Raw genomic sequence first — 24,688 nt, forward strand, 5'->3', positions numbered from 1 at the left:
TATGACAAGACACATAATATTAATGTCATCCAGAGTCTGGCTAAGAGAGGAATGGAAAGAATTCCTGAATGAATGCAGACAGCCCCTCTGCTGACGGGAAAGTCTCCGGCCCCACACATCAGGCCAGCACTGCCTGTTATCAGGCTGCATTTCCCACTGAAAGGAGGAAGCTGGAATGAAAGGCACTTTTCCTCACCATTAGAAGTTTATACAAGTGATTTATGGGTCAGAAAAATTAGAAGCTCGTCACTGAGTGCTCCATACAGCAGCGTGTGCTACGTGGCTGCTGACCAGAAATGCCAAGACCCATTAGGTGGAAGCAAAGGGCAGCATGATGCAAAGTTAAAGATGCTTTTTGCCGATTTAATTAATTAGCCAGGTCTTTTCTCCATCCCCTGCAGCCTTCATTAATGTAACACTGAAGTGAAGAAATATTAACAATTCAGACAACACATTAATATTAACACAACACCTGCAAAATGCAAATGTAAGTCCATTAGGTAAACATGATCTTAAGCCATCAAGGCAGAAATAACATTCTGACATTTCGTAGCACAAGTATCCTGCAGAGATACTGTCCATCACTTATGCTCCATTATAAAGCCATGGCCTCTGGTATGTGGGGGGCTCCTCATCTGTTACTAGTCCCTGAAAGGATGAGAAAAACTTACATTTCCATTAAGACATTTGCCTGTTCCATATGCAAAGTGTCTTACTAAAGCCATGTCATGAACCAGAAAGATCAAAAGCGATTTTTAAAAGGATTTTATCTCTGTGCTGGCAGGGATAGAGATAAAACCTGAACCTGATAGCTTGTAAATATTAACCTACACTTGGGATTGCTTCAAAACATGAGCTTTCTATTACAGTGGTTCCATCTGAGATAAGTTTTCATTAAGGGAGAAACAAACAGTTAATCACCCGGAGAACTGATAGTGCCATAGGGAGTCAGAGACTGCTAGAACCAGCCTTCCTTTTTCACATTCCCCATCAGCTAATGCTCTCCCAGACATTCCTGCTGAGGAGACATTCACACCCTGCGTGTGTTTCTCCTTTCAGCCTTTGGATGTTTTTTTCCAGTTTACCTGGCATTAAAGAGTTGCTTATTTCCAAAGCAGGAGACAATCTGATGGACAAGGGGGAAATAAAGAATAATGGATGAACATCCCAGACTAGAAGCATATTCTGAGACGGTCAATGACTGGGAGAGCATCCATCTACCAACCAGGATGTGACCCAGGGACAAACAAGCAGGGGCCTGCAGAAGCTCATGAAGAGATGAACAACAAAGATAATTCCACAAAAGTTTAAAATACCAAAACCATAGAAAGTAATCTAAATAATCTGGCATCCAAAGGCACTGGTGGTACAACAACTCAACATGTACCTCCTTATGTTCATGAAGTGCAAGTCAGGCAGTGACTTGCTAAGTAATATCCTCTTTTGCTGCAAGTCTCTGGTCCAAGCAATGCAGGATAACCAAAGTTTGGATCAGATTGGCCTTTTCCAGTTGAGTTCTAGCAATCTCCAAGGTCAACTTTCTTACAGCCCCTCTGGGTGCCTGTTCCAGTTCTTAACCACACTCACAAGTGTTGTTTGGACTTTATAGGAAGAGACCTCCAGGAGAAGCAAACACCCAGACTGGCCAGCCTTCAGCAAGGGCCTTGCTAGAGGAGGAATGCTCAGGAGAAGTTGGCTACAGATCAAGGGAATTAGAATGACCACTGGGACCAGTGGTTCTGAGAAGATCCATGTCAGAAAAACACACTCAGCTTAACGAGGTCCCCAGCAGACAACACCTAAAGGCAGCTGCTCCCTGGTTGTGGGATGCTCTGCTGGGGGTGCTGCTTTCCAGGCAAGGCCACAGAGCAGGGTTCCCAGCACTGCCCTGGTTCAGCCTCAGATTTGCAGTTGTAGCACTGAGTGTGGGCAGGTTAAGGGGAACAGTTGTATCAATACTGAGTGAGGGATCCAGCTGGCTCTGGCTGTATTATTCTTGGTCTGAAACAATTGCAAAGCACAACACATGAACCTTCTGGTTACCAGGACTTTCAAAGACATGGAAACCCTAAGGGGAGGGGAGTAAGGTATGGGGGACACTGACAGCAGATCGGGGTTAAAACAACCAATAGAAGTTGGCAGGGAGATGAAAGGGAAACGGGCGACACAGAATTTGGGGGTGATGTTTTCTAAATACCCTACTGAAATACTCTGGATAACTTCTGTTTTCAAGCAGCCTCTTGGCAGATTAAAACGTCCCAGAAGGTTTTATATCCAGCTCCTACAATCTTAAACTAAATATTAGGTGAGAAAAACATGCTGCTAAAGGAAAGTCAGACATAGCCATGAGTGAAAAACAATGATCAGGAGAATGAACATATTGGGTTTGTTGAATATACAATCAGCATCAGTTTTCTTGCCCAAAAAATAAAGCCAAGGGAATAAAATGCAGAGATGAGCAGAATGGAAAAGCTGTAGGAAATTTAGGCAATCTCCCCCCCGCCCCATCTTTCCCAGGCAGGACTCTCACCCTGCCTGGCCTCAGCGGATAGGTTTGGAGCTTTGCCGGGAATTCCTGACAGAGCCTTACCCCCTCTGCAGCAGGACAGGCTCAAGGTACAATGGGTCTTTTCCATCTGTAACTTCTCTCTCTTGACTTTTATGTGCATTGATTCAAAAGCTATTTGATTTACTGATGCAGGGGCTGTGAAGAGTCTGGCTTGGTCTAAGGACAGCCTGAGGTTAAAGGCAGCAATGCAATTTCACCACCACGTCCATTACAAGAAAACGTTCAGATCTGGATTTACAGTCATGTTGCAGCGAGCCCACACATCATGGCAGGCTGAAATCACCCTCATTTACACAACAGGATTGAGGAAAAACTGCCAAACATCCTCCTGGAGCTGGGTACACAATGGGAAAAGCCAAGCAGCATGGATGGGAGTGGGTGCTGAACGGCACCTCGCTGCCAGAGAGGAGGATGTGCAGCCCTGGTGACAGAGGGTTGTTTGTCTCCAGCTGGAGCTACTTACAGCCAGATGGCAGATGAGGATAGATAAGGCAGTTTCAGTGAGACCATAACAGGTAAGGATGGGTGGCATCATCTAAGCAAGAAAGAATCATATCCTTAAAGTCCAGAGATGGATATGACAACTCTCCAGAGCTGGATTAGTAGAAAAGGACTTTGTTTCACATCACGGTCCCTCTACTGAAATCACACGAAAGTGAGAACAAGCTCTGTTGATACTGAGGTCTGCAAAACCTCACACACTGCTGGGTGAGGTTAGCAAATGTCTCTGTCCCTGGATCTCAATTCCAGTGAATAATCTGGTTACTCCTGCTAATTCCTCCACTGATTTTTATGGATCCCTCAGCTGCATTTAAGAGCAGAGAAACCAAAGATAAATCCACAATGATACCCTGAATTGCTCCTTTTTCACTAGATCAAGGCAAGTTTGGTTAAAATAAAGACCCAGGTGTGATGAAAAAGAATTCTTGCTATGTTACCTTCCAGGCTCTGCAACCAGAGTTCAGCAGCACAGACCAACCTCCTGAAAAAATATACCATCACCAAAAAGCAGACATACAGATCTGTCAGCACATTTGTGCTGCTGAAACCAACCAGTCTAAGCACTGGATTGTGATAAGATTTGCAACACTGTCATCTTGCAAAGCCTTTGGCAGTGCCTTTTAATCCTTGAAAAGGAGCACTTCAGCCATCAGTTCTTGCCTTTATATATTAATGTTGCAAAGCCAAAACAACAACCTCTCTTGGAGCACAGGGCATATCCTAGGATGCCCTGGAGTTTTCTTGTCCTACAGACATTGAGTAGTAATCTCCAAATAACAAAACAGAAATAAAATCATATATCCTCATGCTTTGGTGAGCCTCCAGTCCAGGCCTGACAGATACCTGGCTCTGGGTGCTGCATCTCTCAGATTACTTAACCCTTGAATGAACAGGGAAGATGTACATTTAGAAGAAGAAAGCCCAGTTTTATCCCTTTCCCCCTTCAAATCCACTTTAAAGCTCTTTCAGTGAACCCTCCTAAGTCTTGTGCAAAGATCCTTTTCCCCCTTTAAGGCAGGTGTACCCTGCCTGCAGATCTGGTACTGTGTAAACCAACCTACAATCAAAAAAACTGCAAATTCTCTCAGTGACCTCAGGCTCAGAATCAGGTATTGATCTGCTGGTTCTTCCTGTTCCTTCCCTCATCATTTCCTGCAACTGGAAGGATAGAGGAAACAATGCCTGTGCTCCTGATTCCTTAATCGGTCACCTCAAAGCCCTGAAATATTTCTTGAATGCCCTTGGACTTCTTGTTGAAAATTCATCGCTGCCCACCTGAAAAATCCATAATGGATAATATCTGAGGGCTGTACCAGGGTGGAAAGTTTTCTCTTCACATCTTTAACCTGGGCCCCAGGGAGGCAGCAGACTTCCCTAAGGAGTGGGTCTGGTCTGCATATTGGGCCTTCAGCTCTCTACCAAGGGTTATTCAATAACATCAAGTAAAAGCTTTGGGAGCTTCCTCCAACTGATCAACCTGTTAAATCCAGACAGCTGAGGAAGACAGTGAAGGAGGACAGATGCCCTTTCCTGACCCAAGAGGGGACAAACCCACCTAGAACCACTGCCTGCAGCAGCAAGGTGACTGTGCCAAGAGGTGTTAAGAGAAAGGGGGCACACACTAGTTAAAACAGACAATCCAACTACCTGGGAAAGGGCAGAGATTACAAGAACCTGCTAACCCACCACAGGGGATATAAAAGCTTCTGTTTCTGCCCACATTTCATGTGTTCACATGTGCTGTCTGGACATGACAGACACCAGAAGCTTCTGTGAACGCTTGTGGAAGTGTCCCCCTCTGTAGCAGGGGAGGTACCAACCCCATTTCAGCCTGAGCTTGCTCCACAACACACGAGATAGATTCCACACAGAAAGGAAACAGTTTGAGAGTGATGCATGGATGGGCTGAATGTGAAAGCATGGGAAACACAGCTTTTGGTACGTGCAATCCAGGCACATTATACCCTCTTTGAAACTCACTCTCCCATTGTTATTTAACATCCTGCAAGTTTCAGCCAGAGACGCAGTCTCCCATCCGCGCCCCAAACTGGCCTGGGTATGGCTGGGAAGAAGAAAGGGAGCTTGAAATGAACTGTGGAAAGATTTAAGTGCTCTAACTGCTGCTTTCCAATACAATTTTCCACTTGGGGCAGGGGAAGGGAAGGAGGAAAGCCTGACAGTAGTTTAGAGCCAGTCACAATTGTGACAGGTTTTTCTTTTCCATTTCCAACCAGCTCACAGGCAGAAGGAGCACTTTAACTTCCATTAATTATCACAGCCTTATTTCAGCCTAGGGTTTCAGAGCAGCAGTGGCAAATTCTTAGGACCTGCTAGGAGCAGGTCCTGCCTCAAACTGTGTGCTACTCTGCTCAGTACAGTAAAACTCTGTCATTCAAGAAACCAAGAGCTACTGCAACCCTCCCTAGAGTACCTTAGTTTGCAGCCAAGGGCATCTCCCATAGGCAGTGTCAGTACTGTCAAAGAAGAGGATCACACAAAAAAATTCTCGCACTTTAGACTCTGAGAACAGGTTAACAGCCATTTAACAGATGGATCTGTTGCATTCCCAAACTGCACACACAGAAAAAAAAGGAGGTTAACAGAGGAACACATCACTTCTGTCTCCTCCCTGACTATCAGAGACTCCCATTGTAACTCTACCACCACATGAAACTTATTGCATTTATCAGTACCGATTACTGGATATGCAGCTTCAAAGTGTGTACATGGTGCTTAGGGAGATGCAGACAGCTTGAACACACAGCCCTCACACAGCTGGGGCAACACTATTATGAAATATTGTTATGTGGTTTCTCCCACTTCTTGGCTTCATCACAAACTATCAATGAAAACTATAAAAAAATAGCTGCAACTGACATGTGCCTGTGCAGGGATAAGATGCCCTAGCTCAGCATTTCAGCCCACGCTGCCCCATGTCCCTTCCTGCTTCTCTGCCAACAGGACTGATCCATTCTCTGCTGATCTCCTCTGCTGAGACCTAGACCCAGTCCCTGCTCCCACCCACTCCCCGTGCCCAGCTTCATGCTCAGTGATGACATGATATGTCATTCTCCCTTCCCCAGTTGATACTAGACCTTTGCAGAGCTGCCCCCTCTGACACTCACAGCTCGCAAACCACTCACAGGTATTTTTAGGATTACCCTTTGGCACTGAGTAATGAAAGGAGGGAGATGCTGCTGCTGCATGCAGCCAGACCTCTTCCCAGTCACCTACAGTCACCCCAGGAGATCCTGGTGAGCAGCTGTCTTGTGGTTCAGGTGCTTTGTGGTTCTGAGTGGAAAACAAGCCCAGCCACAAACAAGGTATTCATTTCCCTGCCTGCACACCTGGAAGAGCTGATGGCTCCAGCTGTGGCAAATTTTCCAGTACAGAGCAGGTAAGAAGCAAGGCAGTGTGCGTCCGTGCCCTAAAGGAGGAAGGAGGACTGACTATAAGTTCAAATTTAGACTGATTGGGATATATTGTGCCAGGATGCCAAGGTTCACACAGTAGCTCCACAATCAGCTCTGAGTCACACAGGAAGCAGCCTGGGGAACAATTACTGGTATACAAATACTCTTGAGCTGCAACAAAAGGAAGGCAAGGAGTTTCCCATCAACACTCCTTGAAGTCTTTATCTCACCCACTAAGGCTAGGGAGGATAATTCCTTCTGCTTAGACAAGTGAAGGCTCAGCAGAGCATCTGCTGGGGGGCCAGAGATGCTGGAGGGGAAGTGACCAGTGGTGTGAATCAGGGGTGAGCAGCAGCCACAGCAGCACAGCAGGTTCATCCTGACAGCATCATCCCACTCCCATGCCAGCACTTGTGACTGCAGGAACTACGCTGCATTAGGAACAAGCTGTTCCTCTAATTTAGTCCTCCGGACTCCTCTGTTAAAGATTTTCCTGAAACTATTTGGGGCTTTGACTAGCCAAATGCACTTTTATATCTGACTTCAGTCCTCTAGCTGCCACTGCACTATGCCCTGCAGCCCAGCCTGGGCTACAGAGAGCCACGGGGCAGGAGGAACCTCTGAACCACAGCCTGATCCCAAAACCAGGTCTGCAGCTCCCCACACTTTAATCCTTCCCCCTGCATCCTCACACACATAAGCTTTTTATTCCAGCAACCACAGACACTCCAGGACTGAAGGGGAAAAACATAATAGCAATGCACATCCAGTTGTTCATTTTGTATGTGCCGACAGTCTCGCTTTAATTCTACTTTCCACGTTTAAGGTGTTAATGGGAACCTTGATGCATTTCAGAGGGAACATGCACAGATAGAAGACAGATGAACAAGTCTAAAACCCTGCTTCCAAATTTCATATCAAGTGCTAGATTTGTTTATATCCATATGATACAATCTCCATAAAAGCAATCAACCACCACCGAAAGGAGATGTTTCAATATCTGCACAGCCTTCACAAAGACTAGGCATTAGGTTTTCTTTTATGATGCAGAATAATATAATGGATTCCTTCCACAAGTTCCCAAATGTTGTTATTAAGTATTGCTTCTCTAATAAAATATGCTGCAACATACAGCAGTACATGATGTGGCATTGACACGAGTCTTTTCTCTATATAGGACTTTCTGGCTTTTAAACAAATCTGTCTCTTCTATACACTACAGAAGCACAAGATGAGTAATTATGTTCTCTGCTTAATAATGTTTTTGCACTGGCCAATTTAACAGCTAATCTCCACAAACCTCTGAGATAGTCCCCCAGCAGCTACATTTGCATGTTGTAATCAAGTCTTGCTATTAAATCACACTTTGCAACAATAGCTGAGCTGTCAACTACAAGCAATGGCTCTTGCACTGGCACCATGCAGGCAAAAACCCTCGATAAACATGCACAAAGCCACACTGCTCTGCCAGCTAAGAGAGCATCCCTTTGCCATTTTGGGAGCTTGGGAATGGCTACACCCACCACAGATTTCAGGACAAACATCCTTTGTCTCACTCTGCTTTCTGGAGCCGTCAGTCAGTTTGCAGGTTGTTTTCTCCAGGCCTGTCTGCTGCTCTCTGCAGTGATGCAAAGCCAAACTGGTTTGGCTGGGTGCTCTGTTGTACTTCTCAGTCTTTCTATGGCACCCTTAAAAAACTGAGCACTCCGGGTGTAAGAGAGAGAACTCCTTGTTGCAAAGGTCCTGTCTTGGCTGCGTGGGCAGAACAGCTTGTGGAGCCAAGCTGAGATCAGAGCACTGCACCCTTCAGGATTAACCACTCTCCTTGAAAATCTTTGCTGTCCTTGTTGCTCACAGTGCAGCATGGAGATGTGGCTGAGAGAGAGGGCAGGCCAGCATCCTTTCAGTTAAGTGTCCCTCTAAGTGTCATCCTAATTTGGTTGTGGAGCCCCAGAATGGCAGGTGTGACACACAGCATGAAGCAGATGTTTGATCTTCCTCTGCTGGCTTCGATCAAGGACTGATCCCCTGCTTCTCACTTCCCATTTGCCCTTCCAAAAAAACTCATCCCCAAAGAGACTCACATAAAATCCAGCGTAGCTTGACACCATACTCCTGCTCCTGTAAATTCACTGGAGAAACATGTCCCTTCTCCTCTGCTCTCCCACAATCTCAGTTTTCACTCAGTGGCGATAGGGACTGTGAATACCTGAGCAATCCAAGTGCATCTGTCAAATAACCACACCTAGAGGCAATTCCTATGAATTCCCTGCAGCAAACATCACTGCACCAGTCCAGACCGTTACTGTTGCCGAAAATTCTTGTTCTGAACCAGATTCTGACTCTCTGCAAAACACTGCAAATGGGCAATAAATAGCAGAGCCCTTTTGAATCCTGCCTTTTGCAGTAGCCGCACCAGAGGTAGAGTTTCAACACAGCGATGTGGATCAGCCACAGCCCGGCCGCATCAACGATGTCTCTGTCCTAATGATTCTTCCTACACATTAGCACAACATTTATTTCTACCTTGCCCTGTGCTTCCCATTTATCCAGAAATCTGACAAGGTCTCCTTCCTTTTAACATGGAAACAGAGGGAAAGGAGAAGTTCTTGCTGGAATTGGCTCACTCTGAGAAAGTAGACAGATCAATCTAGATTTAATCTCTCACTAATTGTTGGGGGCTGGAACTGACCCGCAGTTGGCCTGGCTCCGAGTGAGCGTGTGAGCACGGGCAGCCAGCTCCCAGCCTCTCCTGCTTTATGCTGCAAACAAGTCACACCAGACCCCTCTGCCTCTGGTGGACCCTCTCTGCTCCTCTGTTACCTGGACACTTGTGCCAGGCAAGTGGCACCACACCAGACAGAGCCTGTCTGGCAGCAAGACTGCAAATGAGCACTGAGCTTAAATAAAGCATGAAGAACTCATTAATGATGACTTCTCCAACAGGTGCTCTGTTTTACTGCTGCAGAGCTGACCCCTCACCACTTTAGGTCCTATTTAACCACCCAGTACCCAGAAGTACTTCCAGAGGGGCCAAGCCAATGTGGTCTTTCTTGAAAGCCCAGACAACTGCATGTGTAGCTGCTCGCTAACCTGATTATGCTGAGATGAGCAGAGTTTGCATGAACTCTTTTACTACATCAGGCTGTTTGGCCTGGACTGTCTCAGCAAAATGAGATTATGCCAGAGATGCAACACATACAAGAGCTCTGCCAGGGTTGGCTTTCACCACAGGTATGGTGCACTGAGCAGTCGGGATGTTCGTCTCTGCTCAGCTCAGTGGAGATGGAAAGAAATATCTACGGGCACCCCAGAAGGAGACAAAAGCTCTGCTGAACAAGGCAGGAGTGAGGAGTGATCTGATCAGCAGGAGATGCTCAGGAACAGTTAATCACCACAGTGTTCAAATGTCAAAGTTGTCAGAGCAGCAGGAGGGCAGGGAGCAAAGAGAGAAGGAGGGGAAGCTGGGGATACTGTGTTGCTCAGCTCACAAGGCCAGGGCCCAGAGTGGCATGGCCCTGCATACGCAGAAAGGCCAGACAAGACCCTACCCAGGCTAAAACCCAGGCTGAGCTCTGCACCTGCCTCTACCAACCAAATGCTGTGTGCAGATAATCATACCCAAAGCAACAGAGCTTTGCCGTAACTGAGAGTTGAGTTGCAACAGCAAGTTTGCTTTTCTCTATTCCCTTCTGTTTGATGCTGGCAAAGTGCTTTTAAATGCTAATTAAAAAGTCACTGAGGATTCTTTCTCTTTTCTGCTCTGCAGATGGTGGTGGAGCAGAGAGCATGCAAGGGACAGCCTCTGAGTCAGGAGCTGACCCTGGACATCCTGCCCACGTCTGGTGAGCTGGTGAAGTGTCCAGTGGGATCACCAGAGAACAGAACATTTCCAGAGGCAGAAAAATCTTGCAGAACCCCTTGGCCAATAATGACGCTGCTCATTTAAGGGTGTTGCATTTCAGATGAGACAGGTGAAGGACACAAAATTTAAGATGTTCAAAGCTGATCCGAGAAATTTAGAAACATCTCCCATTAAAATTAATGGAAACATTAATGCAAAGTACATTCAGATCCTCAAGCAGGTTCTTTCCAAGCAAGATCTTTCCATTAACTTGAAAGGAAGTTGTGCCCAAATCCTCTTACATTGCTGGGAACGGCTCAGATAATACAGGGAAAGTCAGGTTACAAATCCATTAGGCTCCAGATTGACTAATGCATGGCAAATTGAAAGAGGTGAAAGTGCTAAGCTGTAACAAGAACCCCACTCAGGGTGACCTTGACACGGTAAGGAGCTGAGCACACAAAACATGCTTGTGACTTGGAGTTCCTTTTTTCGATGGAGAAGAAGCAGGGAGGTGTGGAGGGAGCAGGGTCCACTGCCAGACTGATTCAGCTGAACTGAACTGTGGAAAAAACAGTGAAAAAGCAAAAGGACCCAGAACAAAACACAGCAGTAGCTGGCAAAGTAGAACTGCAACCCTGGTTGCTCAGGATAGGGCAAGGAGAGATACTTCCACTCTCACCCTCTAATTTGTGAGGACATAATTTCAAACGATAAGGTAAATGGCATGCCCAGCTTGGCAGAGTACATGAAAAGAGAAGTGGTATGAGTGCAAAGCTGATCCTTTACATTAACACAGAGCAGTGTGGCAGGAATTTAAGACTGGGAGGATTATTCCCTCAGCTGATCTCCTGTGCCTGGAGGCCTTCAGGTTGCTACTGGTCTGTCAAATAAACTGATGTGTAGGGTCTAAAACACCTTCCAGAACTACATTTGTCCTTGAAGAAGAATTCCCTGGTTTCTCTTGGCACAATTTGCCAGTTAATCTCTCTTGCCTTTCAAATGCCTGCTTTATTTCTAATCTGAACACTTCAGCTTTCAGCCAGTAGCCCTTTATGAGAGAGCAATCCCAGCTGGCTGACAATCCACTCGGTTACTCCAGTTTGAATTGTGGATTCCTTGGGGAACAAAGGTACTTAGTGCTGAACAGACTGTAGAGGTCCTGCCCATGGCAAACTGAAACCCCCACTCCCTCCAGGCAGAAAGTGCAGATCGAACAGCAGGATGGGGAGCAGGAATGGCAGGTCTATCCCCAAGGCTGGAGAGCAGGAATGGCAGGTCTATCCCCAAGCAGAGAATCCTTCACTGCCGCCAGTACTCATGATTCCCTTCATCACCTTGGTGTTACCCCACTGTCTGAGATTATATGCAACTCTCCACCCCTAGTTTGTACCTAAAGCACCTCCTGACAAAGCAAAAGAAGGCAGCACATGCACTTACCTGCTGTCCCAGTGCTCCCTGCTTGTAACATCACAGGGTGATCAGCAAAACCCACTACTGGCAGAGAAGTCACTCTGCACGATGCCTATATATTCAAGGACACAGAGACCAAGCCAAAAGTAGGACTCCTCCCTATTATGAAAAGACTACGTCTAGAAATCCTGCTGGGAAAGGGATAGCTAGGGGGTCTGGTGATTTTTCTAGCCAGATGTCAGCCCAGGAGAGGGCCTTCCTTGACACAAAATCAATCCAGCAACTTGGGTTCAAGGTGAAATTGAGAGGTGCTTCTTGTGGAATGACGATTATTCATTCGTTCCCACGTCAGATCTGTCCTCTTCCATGTTCGTAAGGGCTAATCACAGACTCATTTAATTCAGGGCTGCTAAGAAACCCACGTTCACAGGTTAGCAATTCTAGTCCAGATATAGCTCACTGCCTTGGGCATTAGTCAGACACACAGGCCAGGGAAAATGGTGCTGAAATGCTGCTGAGGGCTTTCAAATCTATTGTTAAACAAATGGATATGTAAACAGATCTCAGAGGATGACACATGGAGACAGCATCTCTGACTCAGTTACAATTGCAGGATATTTTCTCGCCTACCTGACTGCCACCAAATACCCAGACACCTAACACTGATAACAAGGAGGTTTTACAGCTCCTCCCCAAGCGAACACTGAAACAAATAAGATGACAAACTCCTCTGATTCAATCTAGGGAGAGAAGGGAGGTCCTGCACTCACTGGGATTTAAGATCCCAGTCCTTCCTGCCCCTTAAGGGTGGGAGCACACACTGACTGTTTTGGAACCCTGATGAGGATTTAGAGAGGGCTACTGGTCACTGTGGGATATTGTGCAGGACACCAAAGAAGGCTTCAAACATTCATTTGAAAGGGATAAGGTTATCTTCAAATCCCATCTGATTGCTCAAGGTGGGTTTCCTTGATCACCTTTTCTATTTGCATCCCCCATGTCACACTGACACTCCAAGGATTTGGCAGTTACTATTTCTACAGCTCTGATGGACCTGTTATTAAAAAGCAGGGTGGCAGGAGGAGGCAGGTCTGTGTCAGCAAAAGCAGTTAAGTAGTCCCTGGACAGAGCCTTTTCCAAGAGCCCTTCTTCCCCAGCTACAAATGGCCATAGGGGCCCTTCTGCAAGGAAAGAACAGCTCTCTGCTCCTGCAAGTCTAAGTGACAAAGGCTATTTTGCAGCATATGTCCCAGCAGCCTGTGGAGGTGGCAGACAGAAAACTGAGCTCATGCCTTAGGCAGGAGGGATTACGTATCTTTTGAAGTTTTAAAGGTCAACCTCCAGACTTATTCTCCTGGACAATTTACCCTTCACTGAACCAATACCAAAACCAGGAGGACTGGTTTATCTCCATGTACAGTGACAGAATAATTCACCACCATTGGCCAACTCCAGTGCTTAGGCTTTGGCACGTGAAGGGTGTACGTGGGTAAAGTTTAGTGCCAATAAATCAAACAAAAACCAAGACATGGTATCAAAAGAAAAATTCCAATACGCTCAGTCTTCTCTTTTTTTCCTGGAAATTACACTGATTTTATTTTGATGTGAAATCTAAACAAGGCATTTCAAGGCTACTAGCTAGCATCTATCCAACCCTATGATGTCAAGGGTCATGTACATGGATTTCTCCCATGAAATTTCAGCCTTCCAGATAAGACAAACATGAGAAGATGCCACTTTCAGAGACTTCCCTGGCCTTGCAGGTCAGAGTGGGGCAGAGCACATATTTGCTGATCACTAACCAGAAAATCAGATGCCAGCAGGGGAGCTCCTTTACACCAACACAAGCAGTGCTGCTCCACTGGGATGCATGCCATGAAACAACCATGTAATAAGGCAGGTCAGGCATCCAGGGACTGTGTGAGCTGTGCAGCAGCTCCTTGTGCAAACAACCCACTCTGCAAGCCTCAATTTCTCAAAAGGAACAAAACATCTTACGGTAAACCTGCCAGCTCATTGCAGAGCAACCAGGTCCGTGCTAAAGTCCAACACATGAGCTGTGCACCTGGGAAGTACCTCTGAAAACAAATCAGTTATGCTGTGTCAGCTGCTTTACATATTTTGTTCCTAGCACTGCCAGTCAACAGCTCTCCTAGCAAAAAAGAATAAATTCTGCTTTGCTCTTTTCAGAAAAATAAACCTTCCCAAACCTCCACCCAAGCTCTGTTTACACCAAACCTGCTGCAGTCCTGAATGGGAGCAATAAATGGAGTGAGCTAATGTGTTAGTGACAAATAACCAGTTCAAACAATTCCAGCATAATTATAGGTTGGCTCTCCTGATGTAACATTGGGTACATCACTGCAGATATTACATTCACCTTATGAAAAGACTGCACAGACGAGCTCCATTGGTAACCCAAACAGCATTATGTATCACGAGCCTGTCAGCATCAGGAGTGCATGCACCCTGGCATTTGAAGTCCCGGTGTTTTAACTGATAATCCAATGTACCAGGCATCATTGATCTCTATATAAAAGGGGGCACCACTTTTCCTTTCAACTGGAGCTATTTTTCACTCCTCATTCTGAAGAGTTGTGTGCTGCTGCCCGCAAGTGGCTATGCTGCACAGCAGCTCGATCTGCAGCACTCCGGGTCCCCAGAGAGCCAAAGTGATCAATACTCCAACGCTGCTTTTGTAAGAGGTCTCTAAGTGCTTCCATGCGAGATGATGCTCCTCTGGGTTTAGAAATTACTCTGAAGAGAACATGAAAGCCCCCACTGCAAATTTATAATCCTGACACAAACCGCAGCTGCAGCAAGGAATTAAAATGAAATTCATTTGTGAGCTGCAAGCTGGTCTATCGGCAAAGGCAGAATCTGGGATGTGGGGAAGGGACCTCAAAAATAGACCAAAACCTAGAGGTTGAGGGAGCAGGAAAGCCATATTAAAGGAGCACCAGCTGGGGACAAGGAAGAGTCACACTTGACAGGGATTTACAGCTTCTCAGCAGGTCTGGGATGGCAGGGACCCTGAGCACTGCATCATCTGAGAAAGGTGACAGTAATCAGAGCCTTGGGATGAAAGACAAAGGCATTTGAAGGGTCAGATCTGCTGTGGATAGGTGAGCAGAGCATAGGAGGTCTTCAGAGAAAAGTCTGGACAGTGATGGTGAATGCAGAAAACAGATTGAATTTTCTATTTCTTGGATACAGCCAAAAGACACTGAACTTCTTGCAATTAATTTCTTCCAGGAGGATCTCAAATTGGCTTTGGCTCTTCCTGCACACAGCCTGGAAAAAGTCTTTCATGATCATCTGTAACCTTTATGGATCTCCTCCTTCCCGCTGCCTGGCAGCCCACAGGAGCAGGCTCCAGAGTGGGCAGCTGGCTCTTCCTCAGCACAGCCAGAATCACATTCCTAGAACAGGGACTGGTGACTGCATGTTGTAAGACAGGATTCATGAGCCGTGGTGGTGGATGTGAATGGACTTGATGGTCTTTTACTGCCTGGCTAGGTTTTGCAATTGGATCCTGTGTAGGATCAGAGAAACCCAGCCTGTGTCAAGAGGCAGTGACAGAAAGCCATTCCCACTGTCAACACCCGACATGTGCTGCAGTCACACCATGGGATGGCTAGCAGGGCTGTCCTCTCCTGGATGTCACTGCTCTGGGGCCATGTGAAGAGTGACAGTACCCTCCTGTTCCAAATGTCACCGGCTGTCTCTATGTCACGGCACAGTGCTCCCGTTGCAGGGCAGTGTCCCACAGAGCCCAGAGCAGCAGCCCAGGGCTCTGTCTGTGTTACACTGACTGATTCCCATTAGGGAGAATTTAAGCTACATGGCTTGAAAATGAGAAAGCAGATTGCTTGCTTCTGTGTTAGGTCAAGCCATTTCCTCTGGGGCCAGGAAGGATTCAAAGGCTGGGAAGGACTGGTAGCCAAGGGGATGGAAGTGTCTAGGTCTGAGCAGGAAGAAGAGGAGAAATGATGTTCCCTGGTCTAACCCTGGTGAACCGCAGTCTTGCTCCTCCATACAGCTCCAAGTAGAGCACTTGGATCACTATTGGGACTATCAAATGCCACTGGATACCCACATACTATAGCAGGGTTGGAAGGGTGAGCAGCTGGTTGCTCAACACATCTTATGCTCCCAATCCAAGGCTTCTAAGGCTCCACAGAGTCCAGTCCACCCAAAGTGCTCGGCCCCCAGGGTGTAATAGTGGAGCAGGCATCCGGTGAGCACTGTGCCCATAAATGTTCCTGCAGGCAGGCAGGCAGGCAACAGGAAACTGCCAGGGGCAGGCAAAATTTCCTTGGAAGGGTTTTATCATTTTAAAGGGAACAAATTCCATTTGATTGCCCTTGTAAGAGCCTGCATGGTACTTGCACTTCTAGCCTAAGCAATAGAAATTTTAATTGCTCTGGTAATTACACTTCCAGCAATGCTGCAGTCCTTTGTTCTGCAAGTGGGAGACCAACATCCACTGTTCTCCGCTGGCCCCATCTGGCTGTAGCTTGGAACAGCATTTGCCACTTGGAGGGGAAGGGACATTCCTTCAGTGACCAGGGTGACATTAAGCCTTGACAAGCACAGCCTTGCTCACACAGATCTCTGGGGCGCCGGGTACACTCCCCAGGTCAGAACGGGTTTCTGTCAACCAGAATCACCTCAGCTTCCTCCTGTTAAAACTGCTGCTCAAGATTCTTGCAGACCTGCACTCCTGCCCTCAGTCTTTTCCCGGAGCAGGTCCCAGACCCATGCTCTGCCGAGGGCGCTGAGCTCCAGGGTGCACATTTCCAGTCTTTCCCATGCATGAGCTTGCAGTGTGTCACCAGTATTTCTTCTCTGGGCTGTAAACAGCTCCAAAACACAGTGTAGACACCAATCTTACATTGCTTTAACTTCTGGCTACATCTTAAGAAGGAGGCAGAAGAGCTGTTACCCCCGTGGGTCTCAGTGGGTACCGTCAAAGCTTGAGAGAACCAAGCCCTACAAGTTACCCTGGAAAATTATTATAAGGAAAAACTATAGTGACATATGCTATGTTACTCTATGGATATCAAATTAACCCTGTGACAGGCCCAGTGCTTGAGAAGAACCATCTCTTCTTGGCTGAGCAGGAACCACATCCAGTGCTTCCCAAAACTACTCAGATGCAAAGCTCTGTTGCCAATAAAGCTGCAGCACCTGTGAACTCCTCCAAAATCACCCAGGGTACAACCAGATCCAAGCGCACATTTGGCTCAAGGGTATTTTACCTGCAAGAATACGTCAACCATAGCACAGACCTTCACGCTTCAGTTCACCAGCCAAGGATTTTCGGAAGTGCTGGGCTGCATGCACAGGGTTTAGGGGGATAAGCATGTGTGCAAACATAGCCAGGCTCTCCCCAGGAAATGGGATCCTGTTCCCCCCACGTTGGTCAAGCAAGCTATAAAATACAGCACATTGGATTGGGGGCCTGCAGGGAGATGTAGTTGCAGTTTGGATCTATCAGACATGCACAAAGTCTGGGTTTATTTGCAATTCCACTCATCCTGCCCACGCTGTATTTTTCCAAGTCATGATCCCGGCTGGCATGGCCCAGGGTGGCTCAGCTCTCACACTTGCCAGAAATGCAGGACACAGCCATACATCTCTAAATCAACAGCTGCCAACATGCCACAGCTACTTTGTCACATGCTGGACCCCTCACAGCTAAAAGCAAGGTTTCCAAGTGGAATTGCTATTGGCCTTAGCGCTTAAACAAAATAGCTCCACTCCTGTCCCCAGAGTTTCCTCAAACAATGGCACAAAACACCCACTGGAGCCTGGAGAGAGGAGGGTCTGAGGCAAAAAACCCACAGCTGCTGATTTTTGAGATATACGCCATACAATTAGAAACACTGGTTTATAAACATCCTTAACAAACCCCAAAAGGCCTGTGGGGTTTCTTTTCCTCGCTGTCCATTGTGTGCCACCGCCCTCAAAAACCTCAAAAACAAACGCTCCTCCCTTGTTGATTTTATGCTTTGGCACTGAACTGCACGTTTCCCTGCGAGCTTGGTGGTGCTGGAGGTACCAACTCTGCTCATACCAGCCTCTGGAGCCAGGATAGTTGGGGTGGGATCATGTGCTAATCACCCATCCACTCGCAGGAAGGAGTCTGCCCCTAATGACACCCCTTCTTGTTTAAATATTAAGATTTCTCTTGGCTAAGAAAGGGGTCTGTGCATTTGCAGATGTCCCTCTTCCTCACTGGAGCTGTTCCTGTCGGTGTTTCAGAGCAGATCTAATTACAGACTGTTCTGTTCATTGACAATTTCATATACCCTCCTTTTTTAGGTTAACTTCAATAACTGGCAAGAGGAAGAACTACATGGGTGGAGTAACAGGCCATGGATTTATGACATGCTGGTATTCTGCTGCTGCTGTCAATTTGATAATGAGAATGTGATTTGATATAAAAACATCTTGGGTGCCAATTCACTACAGCAGCTAGTAAAAATAGGCAGAATACCTAGAAATAGAGGACTCTGTGCTCCAAACACATCCAAAGCTTGAATATCATATAGTACCTTACAAAAACAGAGCACGTGGCTGCACTGGGGCTACAGTACCACAAAGGCCACTCAGTGAACTCAGGCATGAGCTTTAGCAGAGAGACTGGGGCACTGTGTGGGTCTAGCTGGGCACAGGTGAGGGCTGCCCTTTTCAGCAGTCTTTGGGTGCTTTCCCCCAGCCCATGCTCCCAGAGTGACCCCAGCACAAAACAGTGCAGGGTGTGAGCTGCAAACACATCACAGCACAGCCTGGGTGAGCTCTGTCAGAGCCCCAGGTACTCAAGAGCAGGCCTTTTAGACAAATGAAAGCAACTTTTAAAAGTTGCAGAAAAAAGGGGGCTGCAGGGCCCCGTGCATTTTAAAGGATCTGGCCTTTACAGGAGCTGTTCCCAGTTTTGGGTCAAGCCTGAGGCCTGCTTTAATTTACTTTTAAGTGGTACAAGCAGTTGCAATCCCTTTGCCAGAAGGCAGGGCAGCCTCCTTTCACTGCACCTTCCCATATTTGCTGTATGTAATATTCCACAGGCCTTACCTGTTGCTGTCCCGGTACTGATAAACATAACAGCTTTGAGGCATCCCACTCTCCTGGTCCAAGGTAAACGAAAGCTTCATCTGCAGAGAGGAGAAGGGGTGTGGGACAACGAAAAGAGAGAGAGAGAGAGAGAGAGAGAGAAAAAAGCAACATTTTAGGCTCTCAGTCATCACAGCAATTTCTAGAGAAGTTTGTGGGGGAAAGCTTAATTCACCAAGCCTGACACGCAAACACCATGGCCTGGAACATACTGTGGGGTTCCAAACCTCAGGGAAAAGTCACATGCGTTGTAGAAACCTCTTGCTTTTTCCACCCTTTGTTACTATAAAGTGTTCGTGGTTCTTCTGAAATGCATGGGTCATAACAGCTCACCCCTCCAAACCCACCCACACACACCACCCTTCACCAAAGCGATTGCGGTTCCCCTCAGACACTAAAGAAATGAGTTTCTCCATCGGCAGCTGCAGTTCCCACGAGTCTTTCTCTGAAAACTTTCCCGGCTCCATCTCGTTCCTCCAGTGCATTAGAACAGAGGAGAAACCACAGAGGGAAAGGTGACAGATTTTTCCTTCTGTGCAGAGTTATTAAAGAGCTGTTAGAAGGGTTTGCAGTTTGGATCTGCCTCCGGCAGCAGGCTATGATGGGACCTGGAAGCTGCTCTCTTTGCAGCTCCAAGAAGGCATTCAGCAAGGCTTTTCGGATTTCAAACATGGCTTATTTTATTTAAGGGGGAAAAATTAATCCTCTTTCAACAAGCAGTGGAATGGTTCTGTGGGGAGACTTTTTTGCTGAAAATGTCTCCAGTGATTTTATACACTGAACTGCCTAGAAACCAGCATGGAACTGAGTCCTGCAATAGCCCTGCACATCCAAGCAGCCCCTCATTCCCCAGGGGAAAGCTGCTGGCCCCCAGACCAGTGTCCCACAAGCTCTCACAGACATGAGGTGCAGCCCCTGGGCTCAGAAAAATGGCTGCAGACCCTAACCAGGAACCAGCAGGCTGAGTAAGAGAGGCAGCATCCTTTGAAGGAGGTAGCTGCCAGTCTTATTGCACTTTTTTGGGGTCACAGAGATTATTATCAGCAGGGCTGTTGCCACTGCTGGATCATGCGGGACTCCTGAAATGGTCTGGGAAGACCATTACAAGGGCTAAAAGTCAAAGGAGATTTGTTAAGATGAACCTGACCTTTTTAAACAGGGAAAGGAGGAGAGAGCAGTATTGAGCCACTCCATTTGATCACAGACTCCTCTCCTCTGGGCTCCAAGAAAATTGCTAACTCAAATTAATGGCTTATTCAGGAATGAATACAGAATTAACAACTTATTCAGGAATGAACACAGAATTAAAACGTTTTTCTCCCATAGGCTGTTAAGAAACCCTGTGTGCTGAATCACTAGATGATGCACTGATTTCCCTTCCCTAAAGGGTAGCAAAGTCATACAGTGTGCTCTCACTGACCCAAATAAAACTGCATGCCACAAAACCATTGAAAAATTCACCATCTGGAACACTGAGCTAAGAACCAAGTACCAGGCTGAGACCAAATTCAGTTGATCTCCCTTGACTTCTACACCCCTGACACTGTAAGCCATTCTGAAACACATGATCATGCAACACCATGTCACACACGTGCCTGTGTTACAGGTACCACTGTCCAGACAGTGGTCTCTTATGCTCTCCACAATTCCCCTTCCTGCAAGCCCTGATCTTACAACAGCTTAGCAGATCACTCAGTCCCATTTTGGAGACTTGTGTGTAAGGTAGGACTAGTAGGGCTGGCTGGGGATGCTTCTTTTGGCCAAGATCCATGAAGCCTGGCTGTGGATCCAGCCTCTCCAGATGCTACAACGGCAAATCGCAGCAAGAAATGAAGCAACCTCCCCAAGGGAGAGAGGTGATCACCTTGCTGGCCATAGGTAGTCCATAACCAGAGTCCTCCCAAGTGAGCTGCCCTAGTTTGGGGAACTGAAGGAGGAACTTCTCAAAGCCATTTTTTCTGGGACAGGTTTTCCAAAGTTTTTCTACTAGAATATCAGGAAGCACCTCTGAGGCAAAAGAGACAGCAGTTATCTCAGACACAGCTCCCCCGGATACTTTCCTTTGTGGAATGGGCAGCGCACTACAGAATCAGTGGAGACAAAACACGAAAGAAAGTGCAAAATTTGGGAAAAGTGTGACTTGGGCCACTTACAACAATAATTTTGACAAACTCAGGAGTGCCTGTCTCTTGTTTGCAGCTCTCACCTAAGTGGGCTTTGGGGTTGCAGTAACTGAGCATCTCTGGTTACATCTCTGAGCATCACCTGGGCTCTGGATCCCCAGTGCAGCTTGGGGCTGAAGCCAAATCTCTGCAAGGAGACAGTCCAGGGTGCAGGAAGGAAGGAAAAGGGCTGGGAAGGAAAACAGTCTTGTCTGAACAGTCTGCCAGGGAAAGCTGTGGGGTAATCAGGTATGGGAAGGTGACCTTTCCACTATCTGGGGGGATGGGGTCCCATGGAACCTGCCTACCCAAAAAGGAAAGATCACAGTTCCCAAAGATAACGGGTTTTCAACTTTCTGTTATTTTAACCCCTCTTTGTCTGCTCATGGTATTTCAGACAAATAAAACACACCCTGCTTGGCAGGCTCAGCCATCTCTGCTACCCATCAGTGCCAGCAAGGCATGGGTAATGGAGACTATACATGGCTTGACCATCTGAGGCAATACTGTCAGGCAAGAGGATGCTGCCATCACCCACAGTGACCCCATTCAGAGAAATGCAGGGTCAGGCCGTCACACAGAGATGTGTAACTAAAGGTCTGTCCCTCAAACATAGCTCAAGGTAGTTGTGCTGTCACTGATGCACAAACCATGCTCTTGTGCAGATCTGCCCTGCTGATGCCCTGTCATGGTCAGCCAGGAGGGGGAAGAGTGAACCTGTGATTGTCATCCAGGACATGAGTCCTCATAGACTTCAAATGAACAAGCCAAGCTCTGACTGTGGCCACCAGCAACACTCCAGCTGCCTTTGCTCATTTGGTGGCATTTGGCCTCTGGAGGGAGCAGAGCCCCAGGCAAAACTCATCACAGGTTGGAAAAAGAGCAGGTAAGGCAGGTAAAGAAGGACTACCTGAACGCTGCAGGAGGCACAATGGGTTGCAGAGACTGTAAGCTTCCTACTAAGCTTAAAGAGATTATCCACACCTACTCAACATCTTGCAGTTGGGTCTTCCCTGCCATTGGAGCCACAGGAGAGCTCCTCAGATCACCTGATGACACGTGCTCACTTCTGCACAGCTGTACTCACTGCAAAGGCACTTATGCCTCCCAGCACCTCAGTGCTTTGGAAGGTCAGCACAGATTTTTTTCTCTCATGCTAAAGCTAATCTATGAAGTGCCTGCTGCCACAGACCTCTAAGAACAGAACTCAAGCGTCCTTTCCCAGCTCTCTGCATCCCTACGCTGCTGCTTCTCCCTGCAGCTGCCCTTCCCTTTTGCCTTCATTCACTATACACAAAACCTCTGGTTATTTCTGAATTACAGAAGGTTGCAGGGCAAGGCTGGGGCAGATGTCAGGAGCTGATCGACCACTTCATCATTCCTCTATCTGAATTCTGCCGCACTAATGTCAGGAGACATCCAGAGCCTCCCGGATACATGAAGCCCAACAAAACAAGCAGCCTTTTGCAATCATCCCTCTGGCACAGCTTTAATTCTTAACCAATTTGACAACATTGCTCCAACATTACATTGCTGCTTTGAAGCTCCTTTTTGTGTGTGTCAGTGTTCCTTGTCTGAAGGAGCTTGCTGTAAAGCCAGCAAACAAACTCCATGGCAAAGGAAAGGGCACTGCTCCTCAAAATACCGCATTTTATGCCTGCAGGGGCAATGGAGGATTAAGTTTCTTAGAGAAATGCAAGTGCAGGGTGACCCCATCACAAGGATGGTTCATCAGATCAAGGGATCTTTGCTGTTAAACATATGAGATAATTTCATTTTACAAGACACTGCTGGGCTTCACTGGGAGAGAAGGGGAAGAGGAAATTTCACAGCACCAAGCCGCGGTGTGCTTTGGCTTGCACTGCCCCCTTCGGTTGTGCAGCCCTGGAGCTCACAAGCTAATAAAGATCCCTTTCCACTTCAATGGCTTTGCACATAAAGAAGCGTTCGGCATGGTGTGCGTGAACTCTGCAGGAAGGGGAGCTGGAACGTAGCCATGCTGAGAACAGAGTGCTGCCTACCAGGAGAGCCCCATCAATAATTGAGACGTCAGAGGCACAGGGAGGTGCGTGAATAAGAGCTGTCAAAAGGAGTAATTGGGATCTCTTTGGATACAGTGATGGATAGGCTCGCTTGTCACCAGACACAACTTCAATACACCCGAACAGAAGAGGAGCAGGGCACTGAAATTCAAAGGGGCTGGGGCAGGCTCTTTGATGGGCAGGATGCCGTTGACTCCGTGGATGGGAATATCTCACTTAAGGTACCAAGCAGGTGTGAGCATGCTGTCCTGTGACTGGTCAGTGGAGCAAGAGAATGTACCCACAGCACACCCTCGATGAAGTTTAGTGGCACATACTGCAGGCTTGAGGTGAAGGTAATGTCATATCCCCAAGGAAAGCCACCTCAAGGAAAGTCATCTCCCACCCAAGCACGTGGGCTGTGTGCACATAATGCTTGTTTGTGCAATGGCTCCACTCTTAGGATTAGTTAACATATTCCTGTTCTCTATTCCTATGTCCTTAAATCAAGCAGAGGATACAGTTGGCTGACAGTGGGATGCTACTTTTTTGTCAATCAGACACTGACATGCTTCGCCTGCACACAAGGGTTCCCACACCCCCTCAGCAGAGGTGAGCAGTGCACAGACATGGACAGACACAAGACACCAGCAAAAGCAGAAGGGCTCAGGGAGTTGCCCCTCAGTGCACTGACCCCTGTGGGGACCCCATGCCCTGCTCAGGAAGACAGACCTTGGTGGGGGTATTGGGGAAGCTGCTCACATCTTAGGACTTCCTCCACCAAGGCTAGAAAGAGGATTTTCAGAAAGGGGGAGCAGTGCTTCACATGGTCACAGACCTCCAGGTTGTCTGTGCTTCAGTGCAGCCAGCAGCCATCCTCATTTTAAAGAATGTTTTAGGCCTGCAGTAGTTAGGGGTTCAGTCATGCGATAAAGCCTGGTAGCTCCAACAAGAAGAGAGCATGAGGAGCACTCTCCTGGCTGCTGAAATGCTGCCAGTACCTATCCTGACCTGACTGGGCAAATTCTGCATGGCCCTTGAGTAAATGGTTTGGCTTTGATCCCCCCGTTCCCAGCCTTGGCTCTGAGCAGCAAACCTTCGTCATGAGATGAAAAGTTTTCTCTACACATGCACTGTATCAGGGAGGTATTATCAGTTCAGCCAAATAACCAGGTCAAAGACTTCAGCTGTCCCAATTGTAGGGCAATGTAAGGGCACGCTCTGGCCAGCCTTGGTTAGAACTGTTCAAGGTAATTCCACTGATGTGATGGGGTATTCAAGCAGAAGGAGTTCACCCAGGGCAAGGAAGCAAGGCAGAATATGAGCCTCCAAGACAAAAACCAGGGAACTTGATCTAAAGATTACACTAAAAACAGTCTCCTGAAAGGCCAGGGTTCTTTTTTACCCTTGGCACTCATTCAACTTTAACCCTATTTGCATGGAAGTCCAAAAAGACTGGTAGCTGCTCCCTCTTGGAATAAAGGCTCCCCTCTCCAGTAAGCTCTAGAAAGCTTTTTAAGAATAAACTTACTCATCAAGCAGGTTTTCATGCCCCGCCCAAACTTCGGGTTTGACCCAAAAAAAAAAATAGTCCTGAAGTCCTGACACTCACTTTTAAAACCACAAAAAACGAGCCATGCTCCAGT

General features: G+C 47.2%; 1 protein-coding gene across 2 annotated transcripts in view; it reads right to left on the reverse strand.

Annotated features, from left to right (window-relative positions):
* DIS3L2 (DIS3 like 3'-5' exoribonuclease 2) overlaps positions 1-24,688 on the reverse strand; it is a 179,123-nt gene that overhangs the window by 18,287 nt on the left and 136,148 nt on the right. For both annotated transcript variants that reach the window (XM_029960788.1, XM_018075032.1), the window contains one exon: positions 18,821-18,900. In XM_029960788.1, the coding sequence (XP_029816648.1) occupies positions 18,821-18,900 (80 nt within the window). The remainder of the gene's footprint in view (positions 1-18,820; positions 18,901-24,688) is intronic.

The sequence above is a fragment of the Manacus vitellinus genome, unplaced genomic scaffold (assembly GCF_001715985.3).
Source record: "Manacus vitellinus isolate BGI_N305 unplaced genomic scaffold, ASM171598v3 scaffold_29_pilon, whole genome shotgun sequence".
NCBI classification, from domain to species: domain Eukaryota; kingdom Metazoa; phylum Chordata; class Aves; order Passeriformes; family Pipridae; genus Manacus; species Manacus vitellinus.